Source organism: Syngnathoides biaculeatus, chromosome 6, assembly GCF_019802595.1.
Source record: "Syngnathoides biaculeatus isolate LvHL_M chromosome 6, ASM1980259v1, whole genome shotgun sequence".
NCBI classification, from domain to species: Eukaryota; Metazoa; Chordata; class Actinopteri; order Syngnathiformes; family Syngnathidae; genus Syngnathoides; species Syngnathoides biaculeatus.
Genome location: NC_084645.1, coordinates 32,166,883 through 32,184,670, shown reverse-complemented (window position 1 = coordinate 32,184,670; position 17,788 = coordinate 32,166,883). Strand labels below are relative to the sequence as shown.

The window sequence follows — 17,788 nt, the reverse complement described above, 5'->3', positions numbered from 1 at the left end:
ACTGTCCGGGGTTTTGTAATAACAGCTGCACCTCCTGTACTACTGAATATCTGTTAGTCAAAACAGAATAATTTTTTGGGGCGGTACTTGCTAACGTTTTAGGACCATGCACTGTATTATTGGTAGTGGGTATGTATACGTGAGTTATTCAATTTCGATTGACGCCATCGGGATGAATTGGTTTGCCGTTTTATGAATTGTTATGGTTGGAGTTTACAACGACCATCGTAGCCTCCAATTGATGGTTGTTGTAATGATTTTCCTTCCTGACTTGTCTTTGTGACGAAAAATAAGTGGACCGCTGACCCACATTTGCATTGCACGGTGGCTCGAAGTTGGGGGGATCGGTGCTTGATTCCTCAGGTCTGTCTCCCATGCCAGACATCGGAAGTCAGCTTTTAACGTTCAGCGTCACGTCGAAGCAAGTGTTTTGTTTTAGACTAAGACAAAAAAAAAGACATTTTTTTTCCCTTGAAAATGTACCGCTTGTGGGTGCCAGGCCGTTTATGTCCCAAATGCTGGCTGCTGCCCTCGCGAGTTTCCACTCTGCGGACGTCACTAGACCGCGGGCGAGCTAGGCCGCCCGACAAATGGAGTGTTGTGAACCAAAGACGATGCTACGCAAGCGGGTCCAATACAAGATTTTCAAAAAACTACAAATTTTCCTTGGTGTGTGTGTGCGGGGCTGGCGTGGGGCTCGCCTTGGTTTTTGGACTGAAGTATCACGCGCGGGCAGAAAAGGCTTCGTGTGATAACACGGCGATAGAGCGACAGAAACATCGATACGGTGCTGCAATCAATGCCAGCCGAGTCCTTTTGGAGCGGATACAGGTAAGCCCGCAGGTATGCACACGGAAATGCTAAACTAAACTGGTCCCACCAGTCCGGCTCGCCTGCTGCAGCGTTTATGTGGGTTTCTTCTCTTGGAAGGCTGAAGTCGGAGCTCCCGGACTGGTGGTGGGGGTGGCTGTAGATGGAGTTCCTGTCTGGTGTGAAGGTTCGCTCATTGTATTAAGTGGCAAAAAATAGATGTAATAACAATGACGTTGACCAATCGCACTCACCAACCCACGCACTCTCCAAATAAGCCTACACAAGTCACACAAAAATCATTCAAATAAAAGCCTCACTCATGACATAAACACTGACATTCACAAAAATATCATGGGATTTCGCTAATTCCCAACAAATATGGCTCCTGTAGAGACCAAAAGAGAGACAAATCTGTGCTTCTCGTCACCTGAGTCACAGGACAGCTAGAGTTTATCCCATCTGACTTTGTGCGAGAAGTGAGTGACAACCTGGACTGGTCATCTATCAAATTGTTGGTCACCCACATAGACAAAAAAAAATATCACACTTTCACTCCATTACTCAAACACTAATATTCAAACCAACTCGGGCAAGAAAAAAAGTTCTTAATTGAAGTCAAAAGATAAAGTACAATCATGAAATAAGTCATATTTTCTATCTTTGAGAAAAAATTGTACATCACTCACTTAAATTACCTCTTTTGTATGTCTTATATATTTTTATGTGTCCTTGTTACACTTTTTAATGACTCATCTTTGCGATTATAATCCAGTACTGTATTTGTGTATTTTCTTGCTCATTTTAGTAAACTTTGTATAATGGACCTTTCCAACCTGTCAATCACTCGTACAATAATAGCCAATCAGATAGCCGCATTGTCCTAACTCCTGGCTTGACACGCCCCTGGCGCCATGTTGTCCCACAAGCAATGCTATTTGTCAGTAGCGTGCGCTTGGAAAAGTTAATGCTATGAAGAAAATGGTCCTCAGATGCACTTGGCAAACGTGCAATTCCGATGAAAGGTATCCTGCTAGGATACAAGGGGCCCGGTTGATTCATTTTCCAAAGCCTCAAACACAGTTGAAGTGTCTTCGATGGATTAAGGCTCGCGGAAGAGCGCAGGTACAACTAAGTGTTGACAATATCAACAAACACAAGGCTGTATTTTCGAAGGTAAGTAAGGGAGAAGTATCTTCTCTGAGTTTGAGTGTTATCAGTGCTTTATACATTGCAGGAGAACAACTTTCACTTTGTTCGGGTTTGACTGACCTGCTGAATGAAGTGTGTAATGTTTTATGCCGAAGAGTCGGGTTAGTGATGCGGAAATGCGTGATTTCATGCAAGAGAAATTTCTATTTGCCTTTTTGGAGCACATCGAACTTTTAAGACAGAGCACTGGGTTCCATTACGAGCCAAGACAAACTCTTTCATCTGGTAACTACAGTACTGACTGAGGAAATCACCATTGTTTAAAAGCTATTGTAGAAAATTGAACCTAACTCACTTATAAAGACTACAATGATATTACTCATGATCTTTCCAGGTAAAAAGTACTCACCCTGCTTTGCATGCGCAGTTCCTTTCCACTATTTTATCCTGTTGGATTTCAATATGAAGTTTGTGAGGTGTCAAACTTTTTTTGCATCGATCGCCAACATTTCACTGTAACATTGTGTCCTCTGTCCAAAATCTTAATTCCATGTACATATCCTTGCGTAAAATAGTTGAGACCTCTCTGTGGAACTCTCTTGGACAAATCTGATGCATTTGGAAAAAAACATACCCCAATATTATCTGGAATACGCAATAGAGAATCGACTTCAAACATGTTCTGTTCAGTCGCCATTTTAGAAGCTTGTGGGACATGGCTAAGGGGGCGGAGCTTAAGATCGGCATCAGAAAGGTCCATTGTTTTGTCTTTGTTTTGGTAGCCATTTTATTGTGTCCACTCCACTTGATGACATTTTCAAACGATTGATGGAATTTAGGGATCGGTTACGCCGATTTGGAGAATCGCATCCCGTGTACCCCGGAAACTGTGATGCGAATCGCCAGCATCAGTAAGTCGCTCACGTCTGCAGCTGCTGCGCACCTCTGTGAGGAAGGAAAACTCGATCCTGATGCGGCCATCCAGAAATACATACCGGAGTTTCCGCAAAAGCAGTTTGATGGACAGAATGTAAGTCAAACAAATGTATTAATTTTCCCATCTTCAGTGGTCCAACCAGCTAACGCGTGATCTTTTAATCTTTTTTTTAGGTCACAATAACGCCTCGCATGATTCTCTCCCACGTCAGTGGTATACGGCATTACGAGAAGGACCCAAATAAAGTGAGGGAGAACAAGGAGAAAGCCAAGCGACTTTTGAAGCCTTCGGTGAAGGAGAAAAAGAAGGAGAAAAGCTTGTGTGACGTTAAAGATGAGCAGAATATCCAATCCAAAGAAACTTCCCGGGGGAAGAGAAAAAAAGAGTTCGAGCATGAAGAATACTACTTGATGGATAGTTTTGAAAGTGTCACTCAGGCTTTGGGACTTTTTAAGGATGACCCGCTCATTTTTAAACCAGGTAACATACATTGTTTTGCTCATTGCTTCATTAAGATGCGGTTTTAGTTTATGTCATCTACGCTTACAATCCCCAATTTCAAAGAAGTGTTTGTGTGTGAAACATAAAAAGAACATAAAATAAATATAAAAAGAATAGAATCATTTGCAAATCATTTTCAACCTATGGTCAATTGAATACATTGTAAAGACAAGAAATTTCATGTTCAAACAGATGTTTGTTTGGAGGGGAGGGGTTGCGCAAATATTCTCCCATTTTGAATTTGATGCTTGGAACATGTTAAAAAAAAAAAGCTAAGAAACAAAAGACTGGTCAAGTTGAGCAATACTCAAAAACCCCAGTTTTCAACATTCCACAGGTGTATGGGTTAATTGGAAATAGTTTAGTGTCATGATTGCATGTAATTATTGACAAGCAAGTATGGGGCGAGGTTTACCACTTTGTGAACAACTCTGTGAACCAAGAGTCCAACAGTTTAACAAGGTTTCTCAATGTACAATTGCAAGGAATTTAAGAATTTCATCGTCGACGGTCCATAATGTCATCAAAACGTTCAGAGAATGTGGAGAAATCGACAAGCCCAAAAACCTGGATTGATTGCTCATGAACTTTGATTCCTCAGACAGCACTGCATTAAAAATTGTTATCGTTGGATACAGGATATTCCCCATGTGGGCTCAGTTACACTTCAGAAAAGTTAACGCAAGTGGCTGCGACAGGTACTTATCAAAGTTAAAACTCTACCATGCAAACGGAAAGCCGTATATCAATAACACCTAAAAACTGCTAGATTCTCTGCCCCCCAGCTCATCTTAGCTGGACTTGTGCGAAGTGTGCTTTGGTCTGATGAGTGCACATTTCAAATTGTTCTAGGACAGTGGTCGGGAACCTTTTCGACTGAGAGAGCCATAAATGCCAAATATTTTAAAACGTAATCTCAAAAGAGCCATGCAATATTTGAAAAACTAAATACTAGTGTATTTGCGCATTTAAGTAGAACCAAAACTTTTGGAGTACAATAAAGTCTCTGAATTCATTTAAATAACATTATGATGTTGTTAACCAATGATGACAAAAGTACTTCTTACCATTAATGTGACTGGCTGGATAGTCTGTTTCATACATCATCAGATTAAGCTTCACGCAGGCGTTGAGATTTCCATCCGTTAATCGTGAACGTAATTCAATTTGATTTTCCATCATGCTGGTAGGAGGGTGAACAGTTCTTGCCGACAAAGGCATGTCTTTTATTCGTTTGATTATCTTGTATTTGCGTGAAAAGTTGGCAAAATGTTAATTGGCAACGTCGCGTACGAATGCTTTGGCATACTCCACATCTGTGAATTTAAACACACAGCAGAATCCTCCATCTCCACAAAGGCTGTCCATTCTCGTTGAAAATTTCGGTACTCCTCAGTTTTTTTTCTTTGAGCGACCTTAGTCAAAAGCGTTTCCATAATTTGTTGTTCCGACACGATCACCATAGACCTTTCTGCACCTCTGGACATCGACTACAATGCAAAAACTACGGCAACCCACTAGACCAAACTGTCTCTACGTCACTTGCGTTGCCTCCCACACCTAACTACGGCAACCCCACTAGGACAAACCTCTGCACGACAAATCACATGTACAGTATGTCGTTACGAGGGCTCTGCGAGCCATATGCAACCACCAAAAGAGCCAGGTATGGCTCGCGAGCCATAGGTTCCCAACCCTTGTTGTAGGAAATCATGGACATTGTGTCCACCAGGCCAAAGACAAAAGAAAAAGCTGCGGATTGTTACTTTAAAGATCAAAGGCCAGCATGTGTGGTGGGAGTGTGTCAATGCTCATGGGACGGCTAACTACGCCACACAACTAAGGCACTATTCACATTGAAAGTTACTATATGTGCAGGTTTTAAAGCAACATGCTGCCATCCAAGCAAAATGTTTTTCAGGGACTTCCCTGCTTATATTAGCAAGACAATGCAAAGACAGATTATGCTTGTTACAACATGGCTTTGTAGGAAAAGAATATGAGTACTTCACTGGCCTCCCAGCAGTCCAGTCCTGCCTCCCATTGAAAATGTGTGTTGAACCCTGCACTGTTGAGCAACTGAAGTTGTATATCACACAAAGATGGGAATAAATTCCACTTTAATAATTGGTGATCTCATTCCCCAAAAGCATATTGAGGGTTGTTAAAAGAAAAGTGATGTAACACAATGGTAAACATGCCCCCAGCCCAGCTTTTTTGAAACATGTTGCAGTCATCAAATCCAAAATAACTTTGAACATTACATTCTTCGTAGCGAATTTAATTGATTTATAGGTTATTTATATTTTACAAGATCTCCCTACTCTGCTGGAATTTGTTTGTAAATCACCGACTTCCTTTTCTTGCAGGCACAACATTCCTGTACTCCACCCACGCCTACACCCTCCTCAGTGCTGTCATAGAGCAAGCTGCTGGACAGCACTTCCTGGATGTCATGACAAACCTCTTTCGGGAACTTGGAATGCACAGTACTGTGCCCGATCAAAACGAACCAATCATTTACCATCGCGCCAGGTAATGAACTTTATGGAGAAAGTTATTCTGACAGTCAGTGAATTAATTATTCAATCAGGGTATGGCAACACCCCTGAATCTTTATTTTTTCCCCCCTTACCAAGACATTTTCTGTTCTTCTTGGTGGGAAAGGTTTGCGTGACTGAGGTGCAGTGCACAACTCAAGGGTCATACATGTATGTTTAGATGAGTTTGCTGTACAAACACTTGAAAACTCCTTCAAACATTCTTGGGATGAGCTCGGTCAAACATCAAACAAGGTCAGACATCACCAACAGACAATAACTCCCGGACACTTCACATTGAAGATTTTTACCGCTGTGTTACACCATTTTATTCATGGTTCACCAAATGTGCATTGTTTTGCAAAACAAAAAGGTCTCTCTCTGCATCACTAATTTCACACCATTAATTCTTTTGAATAACATTATAATGTTGCTAACCGATGATGACAAAAGTAAGTAGAAGTACAAATAACACGATTTCTGGTGCTTCATTAGTCGTTAGATTAAGCTTCATGCAGGCGTTGAGATGCGCTTCTCGTAAAACTAATTCAATTTGATTTGCCGTCATGATGGTACGATGGTGAACGGTTCTTTCTCTTTTAATCGTTTGATTAGCTTGTCTTTATGTGAAGTTGTCAAAATGTTTATTGGCAACATCGAGGACTAATGCTTTGGGATACACTCCATCTGTGAATGTAGACACACACAGCAGAACCCTCCCTCTCCACAAAGGGTGTCCATTCTTGTTGAAAACTCCGGTAACTGCTCGTGTTTTTTTCTTTGGGCGACCTTTGTCAAAAGCGTTTCCATAATTCGCTGTTCCAACACCATCGGCGTTCGACCCTGCACCTGTGGACATCGACAACCACACTAAACTACGGCAACCCCAAATGACAAACCTTCTCTGCGTCATTGCCGTTGCCCACACAAAAGAAATCACATGTACAGTAGATCCAGGTATGGCTCGCGAGCCATAGGTTCCTGACTGCATGGACTAAAGAATGCTTGTCCTCCACAGATATTATCATCTGAACAAGCGAGGACGGGTAGTGAACTGCCCATACGTGGACAACTCGTACAAGTGGGCAGGCGGCGGCTTCCTTTCCACGGCGGGGGACCTGCTGCGCTTCGGCAATGTTCTACTCTACAGTTACCAGATGGCCCACGTAAAGGACACAGAAGGGCTCCTGCCCGGCTTCCTCAAACCCCAAACTGCCGTGGAATTATGGACTGCGGCGGACAATACGGAGGCCAGCTGGGACGAGGACGGACGGTACGGCCAAGGCTGGCTGGTCGTGGACAAGCAGCAGAAATACGGGCAGTGCCGAAAGCGCAGGCATTACGTGTCGCACACAGGTGGCGCTGTGGGGGCAAGTAGTGTCCTGTTGGTGTTGCCCAGCGAGGAGATTGAGCAGCGCCGGGGGCAGAATGTCCTACCGCAGGGGGTGGTGGTCACCATTATCACCAACATGCAGTCGGTGGGACTCAACAGCACAGCCCTGAAAGTTGCGCACGAGTTTGATAAAGCCAGAAGCGTGTAAGTTTTTTTTTTTACAGAAAACGAACAGAAATGTGAGTTTTTATATAGCTTTTACAGTGTGCTGTTGAAAATGACATATTTTTTAAAGCTGTATTTATATATATCAGACTGATTAGTTTCTTGCTTTAGACTGCAATACCTTACTGTTAATACAAAACAAATCTAGTGTCAAACAAATCCGTGTAATTATGAAGTTTTGCCTTGAACAAATATTTCTTAATCTTACAATGAAAAGGAATTCCTTATCAAAATTGATATGTTTTTATGTCATGTTTAATGAATTTGCTTTGGCCAAAGATTATTGAAAATTTGGTTATTGCATCCATTTCTTCATGAGGTTTAGCGGCCATTACATTAGAAATACCATAAGATGAGTTTTCATTAGTATAAACCAAGACAAAGATTTTCATATGACATCAAACGAAGCAGAACATTCCAAAAAAATGCATTCTATCCAGTTTTTATGCTCTTTCAAAACTATTGTTTCAGTGGTTGCCTCTCTATGTGTTTGTTTTTGCTATAATTTATGAAGGCTGAAGTCCTCTTTTGAATCAGTATGTGGGATTGAAAAAATAGTCTTATAATGTTTCAATTGTCTAGTTGAGGGAGGACATGAAAAATGTTTCTATTTCAGTCCACTAGATGGTGCTAATAACGAGAAATGACACAAACGACGGGAGCGCAGGATTAAGTTAAAAACCAAAAAGTGCTAAGTAGAAAGAAAATGGTGAGATGTGTATCCTTGGGCAAAACTCAGCATATTTCAAATTGCTTTCCTTTTCATCATTTCACTTAGTAATAGTGAATTTTCCAAACAAAACAAGTGTCTTGTGTTTTGCCTCACTCCAAAAATCACACAAGTCGTCATATTATTTCAAATCATTTAGTAGGGATCATTGCTTGTTTTTACAGAACGCACCCATTTCACCATCATTTGACACAAAAGTTCTTTTCATTCAGCATCACACATGCACCAGGATGAAAATGAACTTAACTATTTTGACATGTACAACAAAGCTTTGTCGCTGCTTTCAGACAAAGATTGAAATGTGATTTATTTGTAGTCCACTGAAAACTCTAAAGTTGGCAAGACACTTCAGAATTTGACCAACTTTTTTTTTTTTTTTTTTTTTTTTTTAGGAAGAAAATGCCTCCAAAGTCACTCTAAAATCCATCTTTCTGTCATCACGCACAATGTCATGTAAAACGTATTTAAATTATTGATTTTTGTTTTACCGCGCATTGAAGCCACGTGTCTTGCTCATTCTTTTTTGTGATGTCTGACCATGGAACGCATGATTTCTATTTCCATTATTTCTTAGGGGAGAACATGATCCATTATCTCAATCTAAACAAATTGGAGCATCTCTGAACTGACTCTGGGAACTTAGAGGATCCACTACTATACCTAACTGTCTACTTCCTGCTCAAAATTTCCACGTGCATCAAAAGAGTCTGCTCTTCTACTCTTCATATGGTGTCCACAAAATCCACCATTCAAAAATATCTCACCATGTTGTCGTCCCAAGAGGGCGTCGACCTGAACTCGTCATACTCTTGGTTTGACTTTCCAATATTCTATCTGACTCTGTTTCTTCTGTTGCTTGGCTTTCAGCATCCTGTACGTGGACACAGGTTACATCAAGATCACGTTTAGAACACTCAATAACGCTGTTTTTCAAAATTCATGTATAGTACTTACTTGTGTGTAAAGTAGACAATAACAGCTAAGACCACTAAGATGAGGAGGACAACAAGGACCACTGCAACAATTAAACCGGCCTGCTCCTTGTTGGAGGTGCTGATGAGGAGCTGGAACTGCTCGCATCGGCTCCCTTTGTAGTAGTCGTTGCAGCTAAAAGTAGCACACAGTCTTTCAGCTACAGCAAAAACATTGGGCATATTTTCATACTTACACGCAGGACAGCGTTTCCATCGAGGCAAGTTTGTAGCACGTGCCGCCATTCATACAATACGCAGCGTCCTGCTCGTCACATGGCACTCCGTGTTCTGTACGGAGAAAGCAAGTAAGAGAAACTTGCTCGCTCAAGTAGGGATTTTTTTTTTTTTTATCGACTTTTAGTTTTACCTGCCATCATCTGGAATATTGATCTTTTCTTTTTAGCTTTTGACCTAGAATAGTTAAAAGTGCAGGTTAATTAATGGAGAAAACGGGACCAGATGGAGGCTTACAACTGATCTATGCGGAACACGTCGCATCTTGAAAATTTATTTGAATTTTTCGGCTTCAACGACTCAAGCTCAGTCCAATGTGATACAGTGTGACCTTATAAAAACAACTCACTAAAAGTTTATATACACACATACATAACTAAAAAAAAAGGAAAGTCTAGTTAAGTAATATTTTAACAGTTGTCCTTACCTGCTTGTGAAATTCCACCTTTTGGGAGCTACGGTGACTTCTCAATGTGACTCATAGCGCTGTCTTAAAATGATTGCGCTGCTTTCACCTGGACCTTTAAGGACAGTTGTCACACGGGCGTGCTCCTGCCTCCATCGACAAATACGTCGGGAATGCGGTTCGGCCACATTGCCAGTGAAAAAGGCGACAGTAATTCGCCGTCGCTGCATTTGTGATTCATGTCAGCGGTGAAATAGCAGCAGCCGGTGACCATCACGAAGATTGATGATGATGATGAAGATAATGACACGATGGCCTGTGTGCGATCAAATGTTCTCATACCAGGCGGAAGGCGGCTCTTTGCCCCGTCATGACAGGCCGGGCCAGGGATGGGTGAGGCAATCGCTTTGCTCTCACCTGCGTGGTGACTTTCAAATGAATGGTTGGTATGCACGGAAGGCATGAATGGAATCGTGGGAACTCGAGGCAAGGGAGCGCTGCTGACTGCTTCCTTCAAAGAAGTTCGGTTTTGTTCTCAGGACCGTTAGTTGACTCACCAGAGGTAGTTTTCCTCATTGTTTGCCGCTTTCTTAATGGGGAAATCGTGTCGCGCTGCGGGCTCGGCGAAGCTTCCATTCTAGAAACACAATAGTGCTAAACGCATCGCTACTTCCTCTATAATTATTTTATAGTTGTGTGCCAAATACAAATGGCGTTAGTCTGACTTGACAAGTGAGGGCGAGAGTTTCGCCTACACAGTATCGCACTGGATACTTTTGAGGGTCATCTACAAAATACTTGGAGTTGGCATTTTTATGTATATGAATACATTTGAGCGGGTTTCATGAATTGTGTGTTGGGACAACTGTTCAAGTTCACAACGTAGGTTGAATTTGTTTTTCTTTTCAGTTTTGATAAAATGATGGTATTTTTTCATCATCGATTCTATATGCCATAGAAAGAGCTGACCTTGTTATTGAAAACACAAGTTGATTTGGTATATATTCAATATCATAAGTAATGGATGTCCAATGGGGTACATTGTGGCTACTTACGACGACTGTATACTTTTCTAATTACACCCGTACAATCGACACTTGGCGGTTTCTCTGTACGGATTTCAACTGACATAAAACAAAAAAAACATCAGCACAGGGGATGACTGGTCAGAGTGTCTGCCTCTCATTTCTGAGGACCAGGGTTCATATCCGGCTTCGCCTTTGTGGATTCTCCCGTGTCTGTGTAGGTTTTCTCCAGGCGCTCCGGTTTCCTTCCACAACCCAAGAATATCCATGCAGGTTCATTAAAGATCCTAAATTGCAAGTTGCTGTGAATGGTTGTTTGTTTATATGTGCCCTGTCTACAATTGTCTGGCCACCAATTCAGGGGGTACCCCACCTCTCACCTCTCTCAGCTGGGATCGGCTCCAGCACGCCCACATTATGCAAAATGAGTGAATGCATAAACTAAAGACCCTGTAATGTGGATTTAGAGATCTGTTTATTCATATATTGGAACATAATTGCATATTATAATTGAGCACAAAATGTACCACAACACATGTAAACAGCCGAAGAGAGGCATATGTTCATTATCTTCTGCAAGCAACAACTAATATGGGCCTTATAAGGAAGTCAAAACAGGTTGGTGGATTGCTGTGTGTGCAGCAATAACTACACTACCGGCTGATGATATAAGTTTGACACAAAACCTCCCAAAATGTTTTGTCTTTGTCACTGATGTCTTTACAAAAAAAAAAAGCATTAATATATTTTTATACATCAAACAATTTACACATCAGATATGATTATCTTTGGTAGCTTTTGAAGACATCTTGTTTGGGAAAAAAGACATTGTAGAAAAATTGTATTTATCCCAGCGCTTTGTCTCGGTCTCTTTCCGTAGGGCTCCGCCTATGACCTGAAACAGAAGGAAGCACTTTGTCCTGTTTTGCCAAATGTGGGAGTTGATTGTAAATACTGTAACCCCTTTTACTGTACCTTAGTGAGTCAGTTGTAAAGCTCTTCATGATGTACGTCTCTGTATGTATTAAACAGCCTCCAATGGTGGCACACCAGAAGGAGCACAATGTGAGGGCGGAATGGACTAAAGGCATCTTTGTTGCTTTCAATGGGGAAAGATGAATTGTGATTTGACCTCTCTCACTCACTTTATGCCCATTTTAACCTTGGAAAATATCAGAACCATCACCCCAATATTTTGTATTTTATAGATTTAAAGCGTTTTGCCCTCCATACAAACTCAAGACATTATTCAGAAAAATATTAATGTTGCTTAATGAAGGAAACTTTCACCTCCATAAAATCTATCATACTATTCCTCTTGTTCTGATCATTTCAGCAGTGGAACGGGACGGAAGTAGAGATCTCAACATTTTAGTGAAAATTGATAGCAGTTTTGTGAAAATAAGACACATTGAGGGTTTTTTTACGCTTGCATCAAACATTTTAGACCGTCCCCAATGAAATGATAGCTTGTGTTCCTAGTCTGTAATCAGTCAAAATGTTGAGCACTTTTTACTCCAGTGGGTCACTCATGTTTACTTCCTGTTTTGTATTCTGTTGTTGTTTGTTTGAGGTTTTTTTTTGTTGTTTTTTTTTTTTTTTTTAGACATTGCATAGATAGGTCGTTTTAGTGACCCTGCTTACTTAACATGTTTGGATAATGAATCTGCACTGATCTCAGGCCAAACATTAAAAGTCTGTATGAAATTACACAGATGTTTTTCTGGGTTTTTGTGTGTGTTTGGTTTTTATTTTTTTCTATTTCTGCTTCTTTTTTTTTTTTTTACCTTTTGCATGCGAGCTTGTCTTGTTATCGCGAGGAAGCTGAAGGAAGTGAAATGAAGAAGCGACCCTGGTTTTTCTACGCCGACGTTTGCAGAGAGCCATAAGTAATGTCTATGATTTGCATGTTGTTGTAATGTTGTTGCATTTTTTCGTATAGTGTTTTGCTTATTTGCTTATTTTTATATATATATATATCTATACATATATTGTACTTTTGTTTTCCCTTTGCGCCGCCAGGACCGCGTTTGCTCGTCGACGTCGCTCGCTGTACGCTCGCCTCAGCATTTGGACAGCTCCCGTTGGTGAGGCTCTTCGTACTCACGGAGCCCCCCGCGTGAACGTGAGCAGGGGCTACCCCCCCCCACCCCCCCTACCCCCCCCCACCCCCCCTACCCCCCCCCCCCGCACCCCCAAAAGCGTTCACCCTCACACGATGGGAGCGTCTCCCCGGACTCGGTGACGGTCGTCGCCCGCTGCCGAAGCATGGTGCCCCCGTGCCGGAGGACGAGGTCTTTTTGTCGCGCTCTGCCCCCCGAAAGGCGACGCTGGTGCTCGGCGGATTTCTCAGCGCAATCAAGCCAAGATCCGAGATCTTCTCATTGTGATCTTCATCATCGGCGAGGAGGAAGATGTGCTCGTCGTCACCGTGAGGGCAAATGAGTCACGACCAGACTTTCCGCTATGTAGAGCGAGGAAACGAAGGAGGTTAGTGTGCATTCGCTCGCTCGCTTTTATTCCTTCCTCACGTCGGTTGAATCACGAAGAAGGAGAATCCCACCGAGGGGCCTCCGAGCACAGTTTATGTCGGCCTCGCTTGACATGATTGCAAATGCATTTGACGAGCGCGAGGCTGTGCAGAAATAGAGCGAGGCTCGTTGGCTGCGAACGAGATGGGGAATACATCGCAGCCGTTTGTGGACGACCATCTCCATGATGGAGCACTTCGAGGCACAAGTGGGAACCGCAGAAGGGAAATGTGGAAGTTGCTTCTATTTTTAATATCCTGAACAATCCCAGTAAATTATCTCGGGGGTGAAGTGTGCGCACTTACAAGTTAGAAAATAGACTGGAAGACTGCAACAATGTTAAGCATCTCTGTAACATCCATTGGAGGGGGGGACAACCATAAAAATCACAAAACATAAATACCAGCCGAAATGCGTAGGCCAATAGTGTATGTATGTAATGGAAAGTGCAGGGCACCAGTACAACTTAAATATCATATTCATATGGAACTCGTTTGAGCTGTATACGTGTGTTAAACATATTTCATATGTATTATGGTTAAATTGGCTGATATCCGGCAGCACGGTGACATAGTGGGTAATTCTGAGATTTGGGGTTGAGATCTCCACTCCGGCCTAATTATGTGGACTTTTCATGTGCTTGCGTGGGTTTTCTGTGGATGCTCTGCTTTTGTCCATATTCCATAATTACACTTCAGGTCACTTCTCTGTAGATGCACAGTAAATACGAGTGTGAATGCTTGTTGGTCTTCTGTTATTGCAATTTGCTGGCGACCACTCTTGCACAAAGTCAGCTTTGGATAAACTCTTCACCCACGACCCAAATGAGGATTAGATCTCCGGATATCTGTTAAAATCCCCTGGTAAGCAGCTATACAAAATACAAGCGAGCAATAAATTAAATACTGTACACATGCAACTATTGTACAGTTAGGCATCAGCTAAGAGGAATGAGAAATACCGTAGTAACACATTCTGTGCAGAAACTATCAATTCATAGCATGAGTGATGCATTTTTTTACATTCAGTATCAATACATATTTAACTCATTATAACAGCAAACTGTATTGAAATGGATGTCCTTCAACGTTATTTTGAACATCTTTTTCCAAATATTGTGGATATGTCCTATGAAACTTTATAATCATGAGTACTGTTGGACTCCCCCCCCCCCAAAAAAAAAGATCCCCCATTTGTCGTAAACGTGCAGTTTTGAGAGGACCAGCGCAACTGATGTCAAATGTGCCAAATCTTGACTGCCTACGCTTATCAGTTTATTCTTGCGTGGTTGTTGACTCTTTTTTGCTGTTATTTGATGGGTTTTTTTCTGATTCCCAATAAGGGAGGGGGGGAAAGAGTGGCAACTTTACAACTTCTTTATTGAAAAAAAAAAATGTTGGTAGCGTATGGAATAACCCTAAACAGCCAGAGGATCGTGGTACACCCCCCCGTGCTACGTGGTCAACATTTCCCTTGTTAACCAGGAATCGTCACGAGTCAACCAACCAGCACAAAACATTTAGAGTCATGTTGGGGTCAGGACTGTTAGCCAGTCCCATTGAACTTTTCCTCCCTAATTCGGGAGGTAACATTAACATCGTTTGCTAAGAACTGTTTTTACAATGCAAAAATCATTACGCAAACTCCCGTTTCTGAATATGAACACTGTGGTACTATAGCCGAAGACAATGCTTCTAAAATTAAACTTTTTAAACACACTCGCACACACACAAAATGGCTCTCCAAGTACCATCACCATGAAACACAGTTGCATAGATGGCCTAAGTGTTCAGAAACAAGGCAGAGATTTTATTTGTAAAAATATTCATTGAGCTGCGGTAACAATACACACAGTTAGCTCTAATATAGTAAACATGTTGAACAACAAGTTAAAATATAAATAAAATGTTCAATGCAACTGTATTTCACTTTTTCACTTCAACACTACTGAAGTGTCCTCAATGAATGTACTGTATTATATTTTACCAAAAGCAACGCATCACTGTAAAATTGGTAATATTGAGCTTTTAGTTTAGAGACTCTTTCGCATACTCCACAGGGACCCCAAGTACCACATGTTGTACTTGTACCAAAATTCGATAATCACTGGCCTACTATAAATGCATTAATATCAGCTAGCTCCACCCATTATCTATTATATTATACAATTTTTTTATTTGTATATTCTAAATATACACCATTTAAAATGTGATTGATCAAACAATAGCAACAATTAAAAAAAACCTAGATACAGCTCACCGGTGAACTATTTTTAGAACAGGGGGGTTGTAGAACCAGAATCATCGTTACTGGCCACAAATGTGGTCCTGTGGTCCTTGGCGGCTACCATGTTTGTCATCCCAAGCATAAACAAACAACTGCGCTCACTCATATTCACACCTATAGTCAAGTTCCTTGAACCTTACATGGATATTTTTGGAATGAGGGAGGAAACAGAAATAGAAAACTCTCACAAGCGCAGACAGATTTGTACCACAAACCTAACTACCGTGAGCCAGAGGTACAATCCACTAGTCCAGCATGATGGCCGGGTATAATTCATACGCGAAATCTAAATAAACCTGTAGAGTGCCCCACGTCAACACCATGACAGTGAACATGACATGAACTTTGCAATGTTCTTGATTTTCCTTCCTCTTTCATGCAAAGTGGCTCGTCACTTGACTGACTTCAATGGGCTTCTGTCCCGGGGCACAAGGAGCCAGCTAGCATCCCTTGGTACTTGCTATGCAAGAGGTGCGGCGTGCCTCAGCCCCACAGATTCGCAGAGCGGAGCGTATTTTAAGGGAGATTTAAAATCCATTACAGTTTAGTGCTCCCTGGGAAAATAGTTAAATAGAGCATAGGCGGAGGTGAGACGAAGCCGCCACCAGGAAGGAGCATATGCAATGTGTAAGATTAAAAAAAAACTACTAATCAGCGTGCTTTTGTGTGCGGATTTATTCTTGACATTTGAAGTAGCTGTTTGCAAATACATATATCTAGCTCAGTGTCTGCTATATTCCTGTTTTACATAAAGCACATTGTTTTCTGTATTTTCCAAAGGTGTGAAAGGAGCCGAGGCAGGTCACCGTTGCTTTGAATATCATTTTACACCAAGCCTGATTTAGTGTGGACGTCCGCCGGGAGCCTTTCAACATGAGCAACCATCAGTAAGTACACCCCCCCCCCACCCTCTTCCCAATGCATCTTTTATTCTGAGATGCTGTGAAATCCTGAATCTCTATTGACGAACACGTCATCCTACGCAAAGGGTGCTTCCATCTCGGTGGGCCGTGATTAGCTCAATGGGACCCGCACGTTCCCCCGTAGCTGCCCGTAAACAAGGGGGGGGGGGGGGGGGCTCATCTACAATGTCACATCTTCGCCATCTCCTATCTCTGCTGGCACCTCTTAACATTCATGAGGGATGCTCACTTGTCATCTTCTCTTCTTAATAATTACTCCTCGTGTGTGTGGTCCCACAGACAAGGCCTGCATTCTGATGACAGCGGCGCTCGGTGTTAAGAGAAGGTAGAAGGACGGGGAGGGTCGATGGGAGGCAATGTAGAGGGGAATGGAGTTGGGGTGGGTGCGGGATGTAGGGGAGGGGGAGTGAATCCAAAATGGGTTCAGTCGGCTGTGTTCTCTGGTTAAAGGCGCAGGGTGCTTGGAGCATTTGGTAGCTCAACGTCAGTAGTGTGGCCAATCATCCTTAAGTAGAGGGTAGCGGGACGGTGATGACTGGTTCTGAGTGTGATTCAGTCAGGTCCAAAGCCACTAAGTGAGGCGGCAGATGGGAAACTCTTAAGTTGACAAAGGTCTCCAGAGTTATTTTAACCCTAATTCTCTTTGACAGGACGCTCCGCTCACCATGGCGTCCCTGCTGTGGTGTGGGAGGTTTTATTTGTTTTGTTTTCATGACAGTTATGTCCACAAGTATTTAGGTAATGACAGAGTTATTATGATGATTTTTGATCGCCTTCTGCAACATTCCTAGGAAGCCACCACGTGCCGTCACCGGTGAAGTATTTTCAGGAACAGGCCCGCGGGCTACTCATGTGGTCCTTGGTGGCTGCCTGGCGCCCGCGGCGAACTTGTTTGGCTCCCCTGATGCAGGATATGGTTGCTAACGGGAAAGAGAGCCTCCCTTTTTGCACTGTAGTGGAGAGTTGGAGTGATAAGGAGGTGTTTGTATTCTTTGGTTACAAACAAAATATTAGAAACAACCCTATTTTTACAAAAGTAGATTTTGACACCACCGCAAACAAGAACTCATTATTAAATTAATACATCCTCGATAGTGCCATTAAAACCTGGGGATGACTATTTTGTATTATGGAGGCATCATTTTTAATACAGCTCTTACAGTGGCTCTCATTTGTTTTGT

At 42.1% G+C, this 17,788-nt stretch overlaps 3 protein-coding genes across 6 annotated transcripts in view; 2 read left to right on the top strand and 1 right to left on the bottom strand.

The window, feature by feature from the left end:
• The first annotated feature begins 146 nt into the window (after nt 1-146).
• lactb (lactamase, beta) lies at nt 147-12,425 on the top strand. 4 transcript variants are annotated; one of them, XM_061823830.1, is made up of 7 exons: nt 147-843; nt 931-997; nt 2,802-2,992; nt 3,073-3,379; nt 5,770-5,935; nt 6,959-7,477; nt 11,748-12,425. In XM_061823830.1, exons 1-7 carry the CDS (start codon nt 478-480, stop codon nt 11,764-11,766), a joined length of 1,635 nt encoding a protein of 544 aa, XP_061679814.1. In that variant the 5' UTR covers nt 147-477; the 3' UTR covers nt 11,767-12,425. The 4 variants fall into 4 exon arrangements, with proteins under 4 accessions (XP_061679814.1, XP_061679810.1, XP_061679812.1 ...); XM_061823826.1 differs by lacking the exon at nt 11,748-12,425 and adding an exon at nt 8,803-8,922; XM_061823828.1 differs by lacking the exon at nt 11,748-12,425 and adding an exon at nt 8,621-8,760.
• LOC133502721 (pro-neuregulin-4, membrane-bound isoform-like) lies at nt 9,021-11,716 on the bottom strand. The gene is made up of 5 exons (XM_061823840.1): nt 9,864-11,716; nt 9,570-9,613; nt 9,397-9,490; nt 9,183-9,335; nt 9,021-9,099 (listed from the first exon to the last, which is right to left on the bottom strand). Exons 2-5 carry the CDS (start codon nt 9,577-9,579, stop codon nt 9,030-9,032), a joined length of 327 nt encoding a protein of 108 aa, XP_061679824.1. The 5' UTR covers nt 9,580-9,613; nt 9,864-11,716; the 3' UTR covers nt 9,021-9,029.
• Nucleotides 12,426-16,507: 4,082 nt separating the features above from the next.
• The window catches only part of tmem266 (transmembrane protein 266), a 28,868-nt gene continuing 27,587 nt past the window's right edge, over nt 16,508-17,788 (top strand). Inside the window, exon 1 of the mRNA XM_061823320.1 lies at nt 16,508-16,571. Coding sequence (XP_061679304.1) covers nt 16,558-16,571 — 14 coding nt within the window. The 5' untranslated portion in view covers nt 16,508-16,557. The remainder of the gene's footprint in view (nt 16,572-17,788) is intronic.

Bases quoted from the DNA above. Each gene is read 5' to 3' on its own strand.
- lactb (XM_061823826.1), top strand. From the start codon at position 478: ATGTACCGCTTGTGGGTGCCAGGCCGTTTATGTCCCAAATGCTGGCTG. The intron at 844-930 runs GTATGCACACGG...TTCTCTTGGAAG, and splicing joins GGATACAGGTAAGCCCGCAG to GCTGAAGTCGGAGCTCCCGG. The intron at 2,993-3,072 runs GTAAGTCAAACA...TCTTTTTTTTAG, and splicing joins AGCAGTTTGATGGACAGAAT to GTCACAATAACGCCTCGCAT.
- LOC133502721 (XM_061823840.1), bottom strand. The intron at 9,336-9,396 runs GTAAGTATGAAA...TGCTACTTTTAG, and splicing joins ATGGAAACGCTGTCCTGCGT to CTGCAACGACTACTACAAAG. The intron at 9,100-9,182 runs GTAAGTACTATA...GTCCACGTACAG, and splicing joins ATTGTCTACTTTACACACAA to GATGCTGAAAGCCAAGCAAC.